This window comes from Varanus komodoensis, unplaced genomic scaffold, assembly GCF_004798865.1.
Source record: "Varanus komodoensis strain SLA01 unplaced genomic scaffold, ASM479886v1 scaffold23, whole genome shotgun sequence".
NCBI classification, from domain to species: domain Eukaryota; kingdom Metazoa; phylum Chordata; class Lepidosauria; order Squamata; family Varanidae; genus Varanus; species Varanus komodoensis.
In genome coordinates this window covers 13,491,588-13,512,577 of record NW_025335627.1, presented here as the reverse complement: position 1 = coordinate 13,512,577, position 20,990 = coordinate 13,491,588, and the positions used below count along the sequence as shown (strand labels likewise).

Sequence of the window (20,990 nt, the reverse complement as noted above, 5' to 3'; positions counted from 1 at the left end):
CTGATCTCAAAGCAAAGGATGGAGTGATCACTTGCATCCAGAGCTCCCCTAATCTGTACTTCATCTATCAGCTCCTCCCTATTGGTCAAGACCAAGTCAAGGATGTTTTCCCCCTCATTGCCTCTTGGACCCTCTGTGTGAAAAACCCTCCCTCTATAGCTTCTAGGAAGCAACATGACCTGGCTGTCACCGCCAAGTGAGTCTCCCAACTAATATCCGGGAGATTGAAATCTCCCATAATTACTGTGTCTCTCCCCCGAGATATCCTTAGAATCTGGCCTGTCAGGACATCATCCAGGGTCTCAAGTTGACTGGGAGGACAGTAACATATCCCCACTGTCAGGTCTCTTTCCCTGTCAAAACCCCTAAGTTTCACTCAGACTGCCTCTACCGAATCCCCATCTGTGCTGCATTCTATCTCCCTGGATCCTATCCCTTCCCTGACATATATAAAGCCATGCCCCCACCCCTCTTTCCCTTCCTGTCCTTTCTAAAAAGGTGATACCCTTCTATGTTCACATTCCAGACTTGCCTTTCATCCCACCAAGTTTCTGTGACTCCCACCAGATCATACCCTCCTATTCCCAGGAGAGCTTCAAGCTCTTCCTGCTTATTACCCATGCTCCTAACATTAGTGTACATGCTCCTAGCATTAGTGTACCTCAATTCCTTCTCACCACTTCCTTTCCTTGGAGTCCCCAGCCTCCTCCTTCCTCCCTGATACCTGGCCCCTCTCTGTAGGAGTCCTGTCATTCCCTGCAGTACCTCTAAAACCCTGCTCCCAGAGCCCTGATCTTCTCCCCAAACTTGTCCAGTGCAGACTCATTTCTGGGGGGCCTGAACCCCCTCCCCAGCTCAGTTTAAAGTCTTCCAGACGAGCTCGCTAGAGCATCTCCAAAGGACCTTTTTCCCTGTCCTCGTGAGGTGCAACCCGTCCCTTGCCAGAAGTCCATTGGCAAGAAACCAGGTGCTGTGGTCGAGGAACCCAAAGTGTTCCTTCTGGCACCACACCCTAAGCCAGTCGTTCACCTCGGCGACCCTCCTGTCCCTTCCTGGTCCAAATCCCCAGACTGGTAAGATCGATGAGAAGGCCACTTGGGCCTTTAGCTCCCTGAGTTTCTTCCCCAAGGCCTCAAAGTCCCTGGTGATCCCGACCACACCCTGCCTGGCCACGTCGTTTGTGCCCACATGGATCACCAGGAGCGGCTGGTGACCCCCAGAGCGAACAAGATGCTCCACTCTGTCCTTCACATGCCGGATGTGTGCACCTGGCAGGCAGCAGACCTCCCTTGTCTCCAGTTTGGGATGGCACACCGCCGCCTCAGTGCCCCTCAGCAGGGAGTCTCCAACAACAATCACCCGCTGCCGTGTCTTCCCGGTGGTGGACAGCGGCTGTGCCCTGGCCCTTGCCTCTCCTGCAGCGGCCCCCTTGCCACTTGTGGTCCCAGGCTGGGGGTCCTGCTGGTCCCCAAGGCCTTATCAGTCCCAGCCTCCCCAAGTGGAGAGAACTTGTGTCCCAGCTCCAGATTGGTGCCAGGAGAAGGAGGAGGCCGTGCTGGCGTCCTCCTCCTGTGGGTGACATGCCTCCATGTTTCCACGGCTGCTCCTGCCGTGGCCTCTCCCTCAACCCTCTGTCCAGAGGGGGGCTGCTCCCAGGGGGCCTGGAGGGCTCTCTCAGCCCTCAGGCACCTCAACTTCTCCTCTAGCAGGACCACCAGTTTGCACCAAGGGCAAGTGTATCCCTGCCTCTCCTGGGGGAAAAGGGCAAACATGTTGCAGCTGTCACAGCGGACAGCAACAAGAAGTGTAGCTTTATCTCTTTAAGGTTTGCACTGTGTGTATGAAAGCATAGGTTGGGAATGGGTTGATGAATAAATGTCTGTTCATCAGCCCCAGGACCATGATCAAGTCACTGCTGGGTTCCAAGGTCATGATGCAGTATGTCTGGCAGTTTTGGCTCCCTCAAACATAAAGTGGATTGTTTGGGTTTTTTTTGTTTAGACTCTATCTGATGACCATTTCAGTCATCCATATTCCACATAACAGGTTCTTAATTTTTCTGCCTCCTTTAACTAAGACATTCGCCAAAACCTTCACCCACTGGCCAAACCTCAGGGGCCAATGTGAATTCAGTGAGGATCTTATATTCACAGAAATTCTGCATTCAGACTTCTTAGAAGTATATGCAGTTCCTGGGTAGGACTGAGTCTTTGCATATATTTTGCAAAAGGTCTTTGCATATATTTGAGCAAAGAACTGAATATCCAGTTTGCACAGTCATCCATCCATGAACACCCACACTTGAATAAGCTCCCTATGATCTTATTCACTAGACATGTGTGTGGGTTTTTAACCCCCCCCCCCACACACACCTGTTTCATGCTGGCCTAGTTTACATAATTATGCTCACTGGGCAAAGCTTCTCAGGTCCTCTGAACCAAGTGGCTTCTGGGGATGATTTAAAGCCATCCAGAAGCCATGGCCTGCTGTAGAGGTGTGGAGTGTTTTTGTTAACCACCCCAAAAAGCCACCATTACTGAGTTCAGTTGATATGTGAAGCTGTAACTGCAGGCTTCAATTGGTAACCTGGCACTCCTAGAAACCACAATCTGCTGTGATTAAACAAGTCACAGTGGGCTGCAGTGATCTAGCAAACCAGGTCTATATGTGATACAGACCCTCTAGTTTCAGAGGGTGCAAATGGTATGATTACACGTGTTTTAAATGGGAAATTGATTGCACAGATTGTTGGGTGAGTGGATGGAATCTCAAGTTCTGTATGTGTTCAGTTGTGTGCTTGATCAGAGGTTTCCACACAGTGAATATTGTAAGTAAATTACATATTATTCTGTTAGTATACAGTTGCCATGGTGGCAAAATTGGTTAATTGGTAGGTCAAAAATAAATAAATAAAAATAAGGCTCAGCCTCAGAATTTGACCATTATGGAAAAAGCATGTCGGCTGCCCACATTATAATAAAATGTGTGAAAGGCCTTTTCTGTATATCTAACCAACCTCTTATGGTTTCATTCTACCATAAGACTCTTAGTCTATTGCACTTCACATGGCATTAGTGATTCCTCACAAGTGAAGAAATAGGCATAGGCAGGGGATGATATGAGTAGAGACCAAAGAAAGCAAGAACTACTAATTATTCACATTTATCCGTGTAGATGCTGTTAAAACTGTTGCTAATTACAAGCTTTATAACAATGACTTGATTTGTTGATCTCTGATGTACTACCTTCGTCATACCACCTACTCAGACTTCTAGCTGGGGGCTATCTAGAGGAATCCCTGGGGATGTCTGAGTTTTGCAGAAATCTTTTCCCTGGTTGAGAAGGGAATTGGTAATCAATTTTCTCCCTGCCAGGCACAATGATTTTACTCTGTCCACATTTGCTCTTCAGTCCCCTTCCTGCAGAAAGTCTCTAGAAGTGTACCAAGGGGAGGAAACACAAAAATAATGGAGTTTACAAATCAATCTCTTCTATTGTAGCTGGAGCTGGGAGTTGAATGTCAATGATAGGCCAAGGAAGTCTTTGTTGAAGACTGTGGCTCTTTTTTAACAAGCAAGAAAAGAACTTGACAATCTTTTTTTTTCAAAATGCATTGGTGTCTCATTGCTGACTTCATATTATAACAGTGAGTTTTACTGCACAGAAATAGTTGGTCTATCAGAAAAGTAAGATCAGTCCTATGGAAGCATAACCAAAGTTTACATTGAAAACTATACTCTTGCATGCACCATATTATATGCTAGTTTAATTCTCAGGATAGAAGTGTAGGATGAAAGTGTGTGCTTTGCATGCATGCACAGTGGACAAGACGAAAAATGCTTTTCCAAACCAAAAATCAACTTTAGTTGATACAGTATAGGAACAACTGAGAACTCAATTTGTAGCAAGTGAAGTGTATGGTAATCACCTTGGTGGAAGCTGATGTTACATATGATGCAGTGCTGCCACTGAAAATATATCAAGTTCTATATCAAGTTCTGCCCTACTGTTTCCCCACTGTTGAGGACTGCAGTTGAATAAGTTGCTTCCAAGTCCAACTCAAGTCATGTCAGTGACCCAATTCAGACTCAACTTGGGAGCACCAAGCAAGTGACTTGACTCAACTCAAGATTTCTACCCTGCAAAAAGGAATCATCAAATTTGCCAGTTCTTTGGGAGGAATTCTGTAGGTTCTGTGTCATCACAGAGAGAGAATCAGGTGAAATAACAATGGGTTGTTTCTGTAACTGAACATAAGATTATAAGAACTGTGCTGGATAAGACCATCTAGTCCATCATTCTGTGCACATAACAACCAACCAGCTCTTCTTCACGGAAAACTCGCAGGCAGGACCTGTGTGTAACAGCATCCTTTCACTCATAATTCCCAACGACTGGTATACATAGGCACTTTGACACTGGGGGCGGCATATAGCCATCAGTACTAGCAGCTACTGGTAGCATTATCCTCCACAAGAGTGCTGGAGTTTGCAAGAGGGTGGAAGAAGAGTTTGGGGTCAGTTTCCTGCAGCCTTAATTTATGCTGAGCTAGCAATGATTATAGCACACATTTAATAAGGGCTGAATACATGATGAAATATGGAAAAAGAGGCTGGGTTAGTACTAAATATTGTCTAATGTTATTCACTTCTGGGTAAAACAATCACAGAGCATTTGCCAAGGATGCAAGAGGGCTAAATAAAATACAGAAGAGACATTACAAAAACTGTCCCTTGATAACTAAACAGTCGATCATAAATTGGAATGTTTATGCAAATGAAGTAAATAATTAAAAACTCCAAGAGGAGCATTGACTAGGTGGTTGATGTCTGGCAATTACAAAAGCTGCATTTTAATATGCATACATCTCAGGAGCCAGTAAAAATTAGCTCCCAGACTAATGGACTTGCCTTTCGTCCAAGGCAGAATTTTAATGAGAGTATTATTTATAGTGTGGTACAAGAAAGAGTGCATTTAAGCAAAATCTTCCTGGATATTTGACTTCTGCATTTTGGAGACAAGAAAGATATGTCTGTGAAGGAGCAAAGATCATCCCCTATAATCAGCCGTGTGTGTTACAGTTGCATTATATAGTAGGTAAAATAATTACTACTCTTAATTATGCAACCATTGAGTTTGGATGTTACAAAGTGGAGGTTGCAGCACAATTTTTTCAAAGCAAAAAGGGATAAAAAATTTCTTCCTGTACCTGTGCAAAAGTGTAATCTGCCTTTTCAGATTACTGGATGAATCAGTCAGATTGCACATCTCCTCTGTCTTTTAGTTGTAACTGCAAGGCGGTGCTGCTAGGCAGTGATAAGACCTTCGTTTAAAAGAAACTTCTTGAATTATAAAACTTATTTTATAATTTCCAGATATCTAATATTACATTTTAGGGCAAGCTGCTGAAGTTTGGGTGCTCCTGAGTTTCTGGATGTGGCAAATCATTTAGATCCATTTCAGTCTGGCTTCAGGCCTAACTCCGGGAGAGACTGCTTTTGATGCCTTGATGGATGATCTGTGCCAGGAACTAGACAGAATGGGTGGCCCTGTTTGTTGTGCTGGACCTTTCAGCAGCCTGTAATGCCACTGACCATGGAATCCTGATGAGTTGCTTGCTGGAGTTGGGACTGGGAGGCACTGGTATGTGGTGGTTCAGGTCCTTGAAGGTATAATTTCAAAAGGCAGCATTGGAGGATTCCTGTCCAGTGCCATAACTGTTGGCCTGTGATGTCCCTCTGGCTCCAGGTTATTCCCTACACTATTGAACATATACATGAAACCACTCTGGGGTTTGGTATCACTGGTATGCTGATCACACACAGCTTTATCTCTCCTTTCCAGCTAAGGCCAAGGTAGCTGCACTATTTCTGCCTGATGGAGTGAATGAAGCAACAAATTGAAGCTTAATCCAGATAAGATAGAAGTACCTTTGGTCAGTCTGAAGGAGGCTCCAGAATAGGGATTCAACCAGTGCAAGATAGAGTTACCCTCACTCTAAAGATTCAGTCTTGCAGTTTGGGTGTACTCTTGGACTTGACCCTAAAGCCAGTTCCTGGATATCCAGGTGTCAAGGGTGGCCAGTACTGTATTTAGACAACTGAGACTAGAGCCTATTCCTGAAGCAGTCTGACCCAGCCACAAACACCCAGAATTTAGTTACATCCCACTGTCCTCTTGAAATTAATTGAGTGGAGAGTTAGGTATCATCTGCATGTTCATTAGACCATACCCACAACTCCTTTATAGCTTCTTCCAGCAGCTATAGGTAGATATTTAAGCCTGTAGAACATCAGGCCTAAGGCAAAATCTTACCTGCCTGTGGTTTACATCTAGCCTTTAGGGGTTCCCCAGGTGGCCATGCCCCATTCCAATTCCTGGGCCATTCTCTTTTGCTCAATCTCTGATTGGTGGTTTCCCACATTTTCCCCATTCTAGAAGGTTAAATGCCTCTCTTATGGCTAGCTTCCTGCAGTAAAAGATTTAAGCTAAACTATACTGGCATGTTTTGTATTTTGGCTGCTTCCTCTTTGCCTTTGGCCCCCCATCTGACACTGGAATGGAGCTTCCAGGAGCTCAAAAGAAAAAGAAAAAAAAGCCAGAGCCAACAGGGTACAGTTTCTAATTGGCAGTGGTCTATATCATCACAGTGAACAAGGGAAGATATTTCATTAGAAGTAGCTCCCTGAGGTTTTGTTTGCATTGATATGTGTTTTAATTAATACTGCATGTAAAAATATATGAAGGGACACATAGCATCTCAACTAGATTTATGCTTCACTGAACACTGTTTTGACCTTCACAGCCATATTATACACACAAAAGCAGTTTTGAAATCTTTAATACATGCAAAGCTGGATTGTTTCCTCTGCAGTTACCCCCAGAAAAAAAATGCAATAGCAAATGTGATTCTATTAAGCATAGTCACAGCTGAAGCCATTTATGCTGTTTAGAGCCCCTGCAGACAGACTAACATTAAAAAATGAGGATGATTAGGATTCATTTGCATACTAAAATGATTTTAATTAAACACAGATTTTGCAAATGTTTTAAAGGCTATGATAGATCTTTTTCAGACTGGCTTTGTTATTTATATGATCTAATAAAAGCTCTAGCTTTTGTTAATGAGACCTCTGTTACTTAACCTGCATCAGGAAGATTCTATTGCTAACAATGAAGGAATGCAATGTTTTTATAATCACCTACAAACCTTCACATTGCATTTCTTCTGCACACACCTCTGATTATTTTTATATGCAATTATTTTCTCATGCAACCTTCTATCTGAAATCTAAATTGATACAGCCTGAACATACTTGTTTCTTAATGGGAACTGAAGGAGAGAAGGGTAATTCTAACCAGAAAAGTGGCTAATTTCATTTTTCCTGTTGAAATATATAGGGTTGTATCTAGTCATATCCATCTGCCCATCATAGTGGGTTCAACTAAATGAATAGATTTGGGGGCGGGGGTGAAGAGGAGGAAGAAGAAGATTTTCATTGTGCAAGGAAAATCTGTTCCCAAGTAGATGGATCTGACCCATAGGACACAATGCTAAAAGTCATGTCTGAATCTTGATTGTAGTGACTGTCTGTAGTAGTCCTGTCCCATGGTTGTTCATTACTGTCACATTTACTCTCTGGGATAGTTGCTTTATAATCAGATACTCTAGTAGTGAAAGCAGGAAGGAAGATGCAGGCTTTCAGAAAAGCTCTTTGAAGTTTTAGTAAACGTTGCTATCACATTCATTATTAAAGTTTTAAAATTTGTTATTTGGTTTGTGTGGGTTTTGATTTTTTTCTGTTACAGTGCATTCTTATACATGTGTCCTCAGAAGTAGGCCCCAGTGGGTTTAATGGAACAAGCCCAGGAAAATGCGTAGAGGACTACAATCTGTGTGTCTAGGAACTGGGCTGGAAGGGAATAAGGACAATAAATGGGCAGTGGATGGAAGTCTATAGTCCCCTGTAGTGTTCTCTGCCTGTCTTTTGGATACCTTCAGAATTCTCAGCAAAGCCTCATTTACACTTGTTTTTCATGAGAGGCAGACACAAAGGAAGATCTTAGATTGCCATGTTCAGATTGACTGACCTCTCTGACAAGCATAGGGCTGTCTGAAGTTGTCATCAGCTTATGAACAGAGCAGTACACACCACAAATTTAGTATTTGATCCAGGTGATGATAGGTAGCCTACTCATGGAGGTGCAAGACAGACCATATTATATGGGTTGAACTGCCTTCTATTGTTGTGATGGCAGTCTCCCCTACAGGGGTGAGAGGCCCATCCTTGGAGACTTAGGGAGCTTCCCCAGTATGCCTCTCTGGCCCAACACCAGATGCAGGCTGTGCAGTCTAGTTCCTGAGCAAAATTATTTCCTGATGATGGAGAAGGACATTAAATGGCCCATAGCAGTACACCACCCTGACCTCTCTCTACGTGTAAACATATAGCCCAAATGTCCACAATACAGCAAATTATAAATACAGGATGTTTGAAAGTATTAAAAAGCAAACATTTTGTTGTATATGCATTTGTGAAAAGATTTTACATTGTCATTCCTATTTTAAAATGTTATCTGGGGATTTGGATTGCTTAATGTCATAAACTTTTCAAACTGTTTCATTTCCCATTCCTGTTTATGTTTGCAGTTAAACACCCTCCTATGTTAGAAGTTGATGAGTCCTGTAGGATTCAGTAAAGGAAAGAATCCCTCTGTCTAGTTAAATACCACCTTTTTGAAAGAGTGTAGTAACTGCAGTACTTAAAATGCATGTGTTGATAGAAGACAGAAACATAATTCACTTTTATCTGGAGAACAAAGCTGAAGTGAGAAGCTTTTTCAACTTCCTAATTCATGAAACATTTATTTCAGAGACAGGTTATATTATAATACCACAGATGTGGCCTGTCAGCAGTTCTCTTATAAAGCCTTGTTTAAATGAAAGCCTTAAAGGCTTAGTGAAATTACTTTCACGTATTTGAGCCTAGGACTATGGTTTATTCCCACCCCTTTCCTAATTAGGGAAATAGCAGTTGCGCTGTTTTTTTGGTTGGGTGAAGTATGAAAGGTAATAATGCTGCATTCTGTGAGAGTTCAAAGGCCAAAACAGTACATCAGCTGCGAACCCATTGAGAACTAGCATCGTTTATAAAGACTGGAGAAGAGCTAATACAGTTTCTTTAGATTAAAATGAGAAGTAGAATGATCAAGGGAATTATAAATGAGTTCATCTGCTAGCAATACCTGAGAAATGGAAAACAAAACAGCAAGCCAAATCATTATAATGAAGTGAATAGTAGCATGGAATATATTTCATTTCATATTATGATTTTAGATTTATTTGTTGAGGTTAGTAGTGTGATCCTGTGCACGCAGACTCAAAAGTAAGTCCCACTGAGTTCAGTGAAGCTTACTTCTAGGATTTCAGCCCAAGTCTTGCAAGATTAACATAATTTCCTTCATTCATAGAAGCCATTACATTCAACAGAAGAGATGCAACAAATGGTGTAGAACAAATGTTGTCCACCCTTTCAGTTTCTAACTTGGGAAGTGAGCAGGAATGGGAAATGAGGTAATCTGAGAAGTTTTATAATTAAGCAACTCAAAATCCCTGAATTCCCAGATAGCATTTTAAAATAAGAAAGAAAATGCACCTCCTTTTTGCAAATAGTTCTCCAGTGAAAATATGTTATGTGTTTGCTCATTAATACTTCCAAGCATTCCAAGCTCTTGCCTACCTAATTTAGATCTAGTTCTCCTTAAGCTTTAGTACCACTTCACACCATAGGTGGAGCTCAAATTACTGAAACTTGTCCTGTGTGGAGAGATTTTTTGTAGATGGACACCAGCATGTCAGAGAGGGGAAGGTTAGACCCCGCCACTCTAGTGAGTTTTCCTGACTGATAAGTCAGAAGTTGGGCCAGGCTGGGTCACCACCAGCCAGCTTTATGGAACCATTCCTTAACTAACAATCCAGTGTACCAGCTGGGCACAGAAAGTGGGTTCTATGATGGCTCAGAGGATCCATGATGGGATCTTGTCCTCTAATGGTGCACTTTTCGCTATCCTTCCTCAGAAAAGATAATTCACCCTATTTTGTGCCCCATGGGACACATCCCTAGTGACCACAGATTTGCTTTCATAGTTAATAAGAATTATTAACCCCCAGCAAACTACAACTGGAAGCAGGTTTTATTCTGTATGAAAATCACCATCAAAATTAGGATGAATGGAATTGTTTGGCTATATACTTATTTCTGGAGGCCTGACAAACCTTCTCCCACACACATATAGACAGTCCCCAATTTATTAATGTTCAAGTTAAGAACCCATGCTTACAAACAAACTGCCATACAGTGCAGCGTGTTAATTTTAAAAATTACTGCAAAAACTGTCATCACAATGGAGAGAGAAGAAGTGAAAGTGGGAGAGAGGGAGGCCTGCAAAGCATGCCTTCCTGCCCTGCTCATCCAGAGAGGGCAATCTCTCTAGCATTTCCTTGCTGCAAAGAGGAGGCACAGGTGAGTTTGGTGGGGGGCAGGCCCTAAAGATATTTGCAGTTTTTCCACTTGTACACAGGTCCTGCATGTCTTTATGTAACCCCTTATATGTAAATACAACCCCACGAATGTGGAGGACTGACTATACATGATCCAATTTATGTACAAAGTTGACGTAAAGATGAATTTCTATTTTCTTAGAAACGGAGCTTGTTCTTTACCTACAACTCCTTGTACCCACCACATGACATATGCAACCTGGAATGAAAGCCTTGAGAGTTTTATCTCTTTTCCTCCCCACACCCCTCACTTTTAGTGTTTCTTAGTTTTTTCAGTGTTTAGTCAATATAAATTATCTAAAAATCTATAAGCTGGTATATTTTAAAAGCCTGGAACCATGGTTATAGTCTGAGGACTTGGTACGCAGAAAGTCATTTAAAACTCACTTCATGAATAAAATTTGATTTCTTTAATCCAGGGTTAGCCCAGGTAAGAATCACTTACTGGAACATTTAGAATGCTGGAAAGATTGTTTTAAATGTATTTTAAATATTAGCTACACTAACAGCCAATACTGCCATAGTGCAATTAGCAGTTTGAAACAAGAACAGTTGAGTAGTAAGTGTTAATTTATTAGGATATTTTGATCCCATGTAGTTTAAAATGAGGAGCCATATTTTATGGAAAATTCTCTCTTGCTTGATATAAGATGTCTATGTTAATTGCATGTTATTTAGGCTACAGGACTTAACTTTTGTTGCTTTATATGCTACTTACCTATTTCCTCTCTTTGTACTTCTCACTGCCCCTTCTTAACTTTAAGTCTGTTCTGAAACTTGGATGATGACTGTGTGCTTTTAACATGCTCAGTGGCTGATTCTCTTATGTGTGCACCTGGTTTGGGGGTTTTGGTTTGTTTGCTTTTATTTTTGTTTCTGTTTTTGCTAGAGGTTTAGACCAAGGGGAAAGTAAAGCAAACCAGTTAGTGGTTGTACCACTCCTGGCTGTTGGAAGGCAGTTCAAGCTTTTTGGTTGCTTCTTCTCCAAAAGAAGAGTAAATTGAAAAGTAGTGACAATTTAACTGAACTTGCTTCACTATGGATGAACTTCTGTCCTGATCCAACACCCCACCCTCAACCTCAATTTATGCAGATGACCCTTTTCTGAAAATTTTGACCAATGTTTATTTGGCCCTTCACTAGAGGAAAAATTGCCTCTTTGGAAACAAAGAGGAGAACATTGTGGAAAAGTGGAGGAGGTCGGCATTTGCTTTAATAATGTATTTCCCAAGGGGGTTAGGTTTGCACCTCTGTGTAATTTTTATTGCTGGTAAACCTTTCATGATGCTCTGCAACCACCTTCCTGGCTAGTACACTTCCAGGAACAGTGCTAGATACCAAAGAGATCTGTGGCTCAGGTCCACAGGCAGCAAAACCCCTCAAATCTGATTATGCTCATTTAAGTATACTCTCAGGTCTGTGTGCCTTTAAGCACCCTATCTTCTAAGGGCACACCTGTTTGTAAAAATGAATATATGGAAAGCAGAGGAGAAGAGGGCATCTGATTTCAAGAAAAAAAAAACTCAGGCAGAAGGTTTCAAGGAGTGGGCAGCAGGAGTGGAAGCACATAGAGACAAAAGCCAACTCATCCAGCGGACCAGAAACCAGTGACATCAACAAGATCCTTGTACCTTTATTTTGGCAAGTATCTCTGGACAGCAGCATGGTGAGAACTGATGGTCTCCCAGAAATTGGGGGCCTTCACATCAGCAATTAGGGGCTCTAATCTAGTGGGCTTCTCACTAATAGCACTTCGGATTGCCCCCTGGGAGGATGTCATGCTATAACTTCCTCCCATGGGCATTCCTGGAAATATGCTGACCAAAGAGGTGAAGCTCACTACAAAATCATATAATATGAATTACTCAAGTAAATGCCAAGTTCACCAACTTGCCCCCACAAAATTTCCTCAGAACTCTTTACCACTGCCTACCAAAAGGGTAGAATGCCTCTTTTGCAAGACATGAGAGCTTTGCAAAACTGGTGCATAGAGTTCAACACAGCATTGTGTGCAGCAACACCCAGCCCACTTCCCCAACTGGAAGTCCAGCTGCATAACTCTGGTCTAAAGAAAAGGGAAGCAGTGGAGTGGTAGGGCTGAGAGGGTGTGAGCTGCCTGGGTAGCTGGAAGGGGAGATAAACAAGTCATTCTTCAGGAATTTAGAAAATAATTCTGTGTGATGAGATAAGCTTTGCAGTGTTCTTTTCATCTTTGGGCCCCCAGAACTTTTATCCAGGGCTGTGATTGGAAGCTTTGCCAGTGTCTCAACTTATGAGAGCACACAGTTCATTTGTAAAGTATAGACTAAGTGATTTTCTCAAAGAAGGATCTCTGTTCACATGTGCATATATGCAATTGAACTGCAAAGAAATGCAGTTCCTATAATTTATACTGCTGCAACTGGCTTTTCCAGCATTCTAGGAGTATGTAGTTTGGTATGAAGATTCTTCCTGATCAAGGGATCTGGATAAGTTCCAAAAATTCTGGTGAAGAATTGCTGAGTTATAGCTCTTCATTTTTTTATCTATTAGGGATATGGTGTCCTATGTGCCTTTTAAAAAATACATACACAAATACCTTGAATTTACCCTTTAGACAGTTTAAATTATATAAAAATGCATATTTGTTTGCACACCCTGCTTGCTAGCTTGCTGAAAATTCATTCAAGCTCCCATTTTAATCAGTCACTGATGGCAAATGATTCAGAGCTGAAAAAGATCACGGTAAGTGAGGGCAATTATGTGTGCTTGTGGCATTGATGTGTCTTTGTGAGTGCTTTTCCATATATGTGTGGTATGTGTGTATGTGCATAAATGAGCTGCCATGAAGTCCCCTGATTTGCCCTCCAGGTTGAGTGATCTGCTCTGCATTTCTTTTGAGCTATTTGCCATTTACTTGATAGTCAGTGTGTGACAACAGGGGACTAGACTTCTTTCATAAAGTACTATGTCTATACACCAATCACACGCATGTGGGCCAATATGAGGTTAGTAAAAATGAGCAATACTTTCATACTTGTGTAGTACAATTAATGAACCATTGACTAAGGATGAAGAGAAAAAGGTATAACATTCAGTTGGTGGATATAAACATAACTGAGAAAATAAATACATGAAGTAATATAAATTGCCTTTAAAACAATAAAGTGCAAATAGATACTAGCATATTGTTTATAGTAACTTAACCTTGGTTAGAATAAATTTTGCTCCCACTAAAAAAAACCTTGTATGATTCCATTACTTTCCCTTTAAAAAAAGAAAAGAACATTCCAGTATCAGAAAAAGCTGGTTTCGGGGAAACCTCGCCTATTTTCCAAAGAGCAAATAGCATGGATATTGTACAATGAAGAATCTTCTTTAATGGTTGTGCTATGGAAACAGTAAAAAAAGGACCATCTCATATAATGTACTGCAGCAACAACAACAATGTTGCTTATAATTTATTCTCCATGTACTCACATTTCCCTAGGTTTTTTTTTTTTTTTTTTTTGCTTCCTTTTTGCAGTCATTTCCTCTGTAGGTTCGGAAAGCACTAGTATGGTCTTGCTTAGCTTATCTTAACTTGCCAAATGCAACCTTATATATGTTTTACAGCAACAGGGTATGCTGTAGTTGTACATTCTAAAAACAAAATTATAAGTAACAAAAATAAAATCATTATAACAAAATGCTTGTGTTAATTCTGTGTTTTAGTTTAATGCGTCCTTCACATGCATTGATAAAAATTCCTTTTGCATGTTCTCAGTGTGAAAGATTAATAATGATGAATCTTATTCAGCAAAATTTATGAGTTCTTATAACATGTCTCAGTACAATTGCAGTCTAAATCCAGAGTTAAGCTAGATCCTCTGATGCATGTAGATCTAGTTCTAGAATCTGATTCCAGATTTGTATTTCCATTGTAGTTTCTGACTTCTGAAAGGCTAAATGAAAGTTTACAATCATATTTGAATGAACTGAACCCAAAGCATCCATATATTAGTTACTGATTTGGTTCCAAAAGTTGCATTATTGGTGATGGAACATATATACATTGAGAGGTAGATTGGAAATAGAAGGACCAGATTCCTTTTCTAAATTTAATTCAACTATCATTCTGTTGAAAAATAAATGGTAACCATAAGTCTTGCAAACTTCAGTAACCCTGTCAATAGCTGGGAAAATCTCAAATTATTATAAATTTTTTTCTTTTCATGTGTAAATCTACAACTAATGCTAGGTTGTGCTTTAGAAGATTAACATAGAGAAATGCCTTTAGCATGGACAAATATTGCTGAGTTCAATGTATAAACTTAGACAGGAATCCCTAAAAACAAAGAAACTATCCATATATTAGAACACATTTATATTAACCCTACTGTGCAATTAATGGCCATACTATTGAGGTTATGTAAGACAGTTTTATGAGGATAAGTACTGAAGGAATTAGAGGCATTCCAGTATGCATAAGTAAATAGCATATACTAACCCTATAATAATGGTCAGAATGCTTTTGAATTTGAATTTCTTGCCCAGGATGACAGTACTCAATACTGCTAGTGCAGTGGGAAGGTAGTGCCTGCTAGTAGAGCTGGAAGGTATCAATTGCTACCATTTCCAGACTGGGGTGTGCCAGTGGTGGCTGTGGAAGGGAGCTCTCTCAACTTGTCCCATTCTGGCAATTGTAACTTGTGTAGTTTCTTGGGCTGCACTAGTAGACAATATTTTTCCCGTTGTGCTAGTGGTCATTCTGGCAAGCACAAGATGTGTAGAGCTGGTAAGTTGTGAACTTTGGATCCAGCCTTCTCCTTCCTTAAAATAATTTAATACCTACATTATGAAAATAAGTTAGACCTATTGTCCTGATTGCCCCCATGAGGCACCTCCACAAGTACAACAGGCTTTCACTGCTATGTTTATCCTCCAGTACATGAGGGCAATAAGGATATTTGAGAGACTTGCACCATTCAGAGTTGTTGGGGTTTTAAAGACAGATTTACCCCGTTTGCACTTCCTGGTTTGTAATGTGTTCTCAAACTACAAATTACAACTAGAAATCTGTATATTTCTGAGCTTTCAACATGTTATGCAAAACAGAACAAAACTATGTTGACAATACGTACATGTTTGACAAATGAACACATTTCTAAAATACAAATATACTTGAGTCAATAAGTGCTTGTGTCGAAACATGTAAGTTTGAAACACACAAAATGTGCACAGTTACGTGTATATTATGACAGATGCATACACATTTGCATGGATTTTTGAAAAATATTATGTAAAAAAGTAACAGTTCTCAAAGACTGCCAAAGGTACTTATACTGTGAAAGGTTCAATGGCTGCCTAGGGCCCCAAAAGCATCTGAATAAACATGCCTGTTGTCAACAGTATAAAGTCAACTGGCCATTTTTGTGCAGCTTTTTTGGATTATTTGTGTCTCTTTCATAACAAATTATGAAATATATAAGTTTCATATATAAGTTAGAAATAGTGATGTGAACTAACAGTTAACAACCGTAAGATAAATGAGTTGTATAGTATCAGTACCTTGGCTATCCACTTCACTTCAATTAAAAAGATTAGCTTTACTCCATAAATTACATGATTATTCCCGTCTAGTAGCTAATGGAAGATTTATAGTAATGTACTCCTCATAAAATAACGATTAGTTTCTCCTTAAAGATATAAACTTCACCTTAGACTCTCTTAATCATTTGTAATTGTTCTGATTATTGTTCTTATCTAGTCCTTTTCCTCCTTTCGAACCAAATAGAATTGCTTTGGATTTGTTTTTTACTTCAGATCATAGAATTGGAGCTAGACTAAATAAGCTGAATTGAAACCCTTTGAAATCCATGGAACTAGAACATTGCTTAAGATATCCAATTTATTTCAATTGAATCCAACAGCAGGTAACTTAGGGTACTTCTAGATGAGGACTTTATCATGTAATTGATCTGCCTCATTCATGGAATGCAATCAATGTAACCCTCCTAAGTTTTCCCATTGCTTCCTCCATCTTTTTTCTTTCCACAGAAAGCAAAAACATTAAAGAAGGATACAGTGGTGGCATATGCAGCCTTCTGTTTGGAAGTACCCTTAGTTTGGATCCAACCTATAGTTTGCCCTATATTTGCATTTTTCAATCTGTCAGTCTCTTCTAAGGGCACAATCCTATCAGACCTAGAGGGGCAACCTGGAGTCCATATAATATTGTAGACCTTCCTGTCTGTGCACTGAGAGGGAGGTCTGCAGGGGTAGAAGAAGGTTGACTGCTAGACACACCGTTACCATCACTGGAGGAAGGATTCAAAATTCTCTCATAAGAGATCTGAGAGGATTCAAAATTCTCTCTTAAGAGATTTTACACACATGCAATATCATACTCCACTTTGGGGCTGTACTTTGGCATAATTTAGAGTGTTGTGTCATGACATCAGACACCACCATATTATGTAAAACTTCCTGCTTCATTATTTCTACATGTTCTTTGTATGTAATGCTTACCCACATCACCAATCAGTATATGAAGGAGAGAGAGAGAATCAGTAAATGGGGGTGATACAGCCTGTGTGGCTGTTTTTTGGAACATTATTGCACTATGAAAGAGTACAATTGCCAACTTTCCCCAAAGGGTTAAAGTGACATGATCACTTTTCCTCCTGAAAGAAAAGAGTTTGATCAGTTTAGGATATCAGATAAACCAAAGTTTAAATGGTGGCTGTGCATGCTCTGTAATCTGTTCCCTGATAAGAAATACATTTAACAGCAATCCATGCTTGGCACAAAGCTGAGCAGAGCTTTTTTATTCTTAATATTTGTTTGTTTGTTACAAACAAACAAACTCTGTTACAAACAGAGTGGGGCCCTGGCCCCACTCTGCCTCAGCCTGTCTGCCCCGGGCTCAGCCATGTGAGCACGGCTTACTTGGAGAAAGGCACAGAGGGAGCGCAGGAGCCCCACGGCTTTCTCTGAGTAAGCTGCTCCGCCTCAGCCTGTCCGCCCAGGGCTCAGTGAGGCAGCCGTGGCTTACTTGGAGAAGGCCTGCAGCCCAGGGACGTGGCTCACATAATTAAAAATAGATTTTAAAAGTTATATTTTTCATACATTTGATCCTTTTTTAGTTTCTTCTTCGTCGTCTCTCTCTTCCGCCCTTCTCTCTTCTGTTTCCCACTCTGCATATGCGTGCAATGGGGTGGGGGTGAGAGCTGGCGCATGCATAGTTGAGCTGTTGCAATTTGGCACATGCGCCGGCCCTCTGCTCAGTTTCAAATAATGCCTGCGCCGGCTCAGAGCTTTCGGACTTGCTCACAGATCGTTTTCTCTGAGCGAGTCCAAAACCTCTGAGGCGGGCCGAATAAATGAGCATAGCAGGCCGAATCCATCGTTTAATTATTGAATTTGTTTGGAAGCCACTCATCAGTATCATGTTTTCTGGAAGGCCATTACAAAAGTAAATAATACCTTCTTTCCCAAAAAGCCATTTTGCCTTATTGCTGGTAATCAATGTCTTCTTCACATTCCCTCACTGGTTTATATTCTTGTAGGCTTCCTGGGTTTCATCACATGATGTTATATATCTAACTAAAATTGAAGAGGGAATTTTTGGTTGGTTCTCTTAATTTACCTCAATTGCTGGAGTAAATTATGTTTACCTTCCGATAGATGGGAAACTTCCTTTTGTACAGAAAACTATAACTTCTGGGTAAAGGAAAAAGATGGAAACCTATTTGACGTATGCTTTACATGGTGATTAGCTGCCTGTTTGCTTCTAAGATCACTATCAGAGGACTGTTCAGCTTTAGTTTTGATAAAACTGTTAAAATGTATAAAAAGTGCATTGCTGCCAAATATCTGTTTGGCTATTCTGATTTTTTGCTTTTCTTGTTTTTGTAGGGGTTGTGTGCACAGACCTTCTGTGGTCACTTGCATTCCTGCAATCATGCTACATTCAACATGAAGGTAACAAATAAACCCTAAAATTTGCAGATTTATGTGTGTGTAGTACTCAGCAAGGTGTGATGGTGCTCTCTGATGCCATGGCGCCTCATTCCGTGCATTCCATTTAGACAGTCAGTTTTGACTATCTAAATGAAGTGCGAGGGAGAAAGGGAAGGAGACCGGGGCACCAATAAGAACTGGCAGAAGCTGTTAGCCCCAGCCACCTTCTGTCCTTGCCCCATGGCCTCCCTGAGACCCAGTTGCATCCTCAGAGAAGAAGCCAGCACGGTTTTTTTCCCTACCAACTGGGAGTCCACACTGGAATCCAAGCTCCAGTGTCAACCTCAGAAATAAGATTCCAAATAATCCTGTGCCCCTCACTGATGGTACTGGGAAGCCACAGAATTGGAACCTTGCTAAAATTATAACTGACTACGTTATGCTCAAGGATCCCTTGCATGGATCCTTATATTTTATGCTAATAGAGAAATTGAGGGTAAATCAGTTAAAGTGGACAGAATATTTCCAATTTAGTGATTCCATAAGGGGAGGTGATGCCCCCTCACCCAAAAATATTTTTTGTGACTGTTCAAAAATATGTGCCCTCATCTGTATTTGAACCCCCTGCTTTGTTGATTTAACAGTGTCACTAAACTATGTGGAGGATGCACCAAAGTTGCCCCTCCATGGACCTCCGTGTGTCTAATACTGTCTATTTTGGCCATCTCCTTGGACCTCATGACTGGCCCTTAAGTGCCCAAGGTCAATATCAGGCAAGTTAAACTAAGTCCTGTTCTAAACACCCTTCAACTATGAGGGTCCCAGAACTGTTGGGTGCCAAAACTGTTACCGAACTCAGCCAGTCAACAGCTAGGGCAAACCTGGGTGGACCCCAGGCCTGAGCCAAAAGGAGCCTGTGATGAGACTTAGAGCCAGAAGTGAAACAGAAAAAGTTAACTAGTCAGATTGAATCCAAAACTGAAAGTGGAACCCTTGTTGGCTCCAAGAGAATTGACTAGACCTCAGTTCCACAATAACCTGCTGACCCTGGTATTGGAGAAATTCAGTATTCCAAATTACCACAATTCACAAAATGATCTCTAGTGCCTGAGTGCTATTTCTGGCAATGAATCTCCTCAACACTTCTCCCTGAAACCATGTTGTTGTTATGAGCATATTTTTCTAACTTTTTTCCTTTCCAGCAGATAAATGAAAAGCTTACAAATTATTGTCCTTAATTGGAGATGCACAGGTTTTGTTGTGATACAGGACTCTATATATGAGATATAAATCATAGTAATGATTTCTCTAAGCTGTGGGAGTAGATTCTGCCTATGTGAAGAGCGGATTCCAAACTGAAGAAGTCCCCCTTCCCTTCCTTTTCTTAGAATCATGATTCCACCCTCAGGGTTGTTGATGCTGCTTCAGGAACACCCAACATTATGTCAGTGTGCTATGTCCCTTTGGCCTGGTACTTCCTCACTGGGTCTAGGAATTCATTCTCCCCCACTACCCCCATTCCAGACTGTCCTCCCCAGTATCCAAGATTGTTTGGTTCTCAGACATTCTCTGAATAATCTTTCTTGTTAAACTTGACTATTTGGGGTCACCTGCCAACTCCTCCCCTTCTGCCCAGTTTATGTCACATTCCAGATTTGAACTGTCTAGCTGGGAATGCTGTATTGTAAGGAATCTGGGCCCCATCTCCACAGTAACATACAACACCACCAATCTGTTTGCATGTCCTGGTCATCTTGTCCTGTCCTGTGACATCAGCCTCCTCATAAGCTTTCCTAAGATACCAGCCTGATAGGCCAAGAGACAACTATGCTCATCACCAAGATGATACTTCTACAAAGATAACAATCACCCCATTTATTATTGGCACTGACATCCTAGCTTCCCCTACCTGATAAGTTCAATGTCTCCATCACACATGATTTCCAAGACTCTTGAAAGGGTGCCTTCCAAAGATTCCACTCCTGCAAGTCAATTGCCTTGCTTCTTGATCTTCAGTTACCACATCCAGGCTACTTTTTTCTAATGGTGGCCCTAAAAAGCTTCTGGGTCTAGTCACCTTTACCTAGTCTGCATCAATCATTCAAATTGCACAACCTTCCCAACCTCCAAACAACCAAACACCAATCAATGACCCATCATCAGCACAGGAAGGCTGTGGGGGACCAGAATCCATTCTTCTCTTCCAATGATATCAGACCTTACCCTGAGCATATTTTGAGGATGGCTTAGTCACTTGACCTTGATATTAAGCTAGCACTGCCTCCTATTACCAACCTAGTCTGTAGCAGAGTTCATACTAATGCAGCATCATAGGTTTCAGTTTCAATGATGCTGACTCTAATCCATCCAATTAAAGCAATCATGGACTAAGTCTTCCTGTATACCACCAACTTCTTGGAAATTCTTTATAGGATCCATGAAAAAAATGCAGCATCAAAGTACATTATAGCGACAGCTTTACTGCCAAAATCAAAAGACAAGACTC

The 20,990-nt window shown here is 41.0% G+C and overlaps 1 protein-coding gene across 2 annotated transcripts in view; it reads left to right on the top strand.

The window, feature by feature from the left end:
- Nucleotides 1–20,990, top strand: part of SPAG16 (sperm associated antigen 16) — a 584,427-nt gene that overhangs the window by 396,193 nt on the left and 167,244 nt on the right. For both annotated transcript variants that reach the window (XM_044432017.1, XM_044432016.1), the window contains exon 13: nt 18,440–18,505. In XM_044432017.1, coding sequence (XP_044287952.1) covers nt 18,440–18,505 — 66 coding nt within the window. The remainder of the gene's footprint in view (nt 1–18,439; nt 18,506–20,990) is intronic.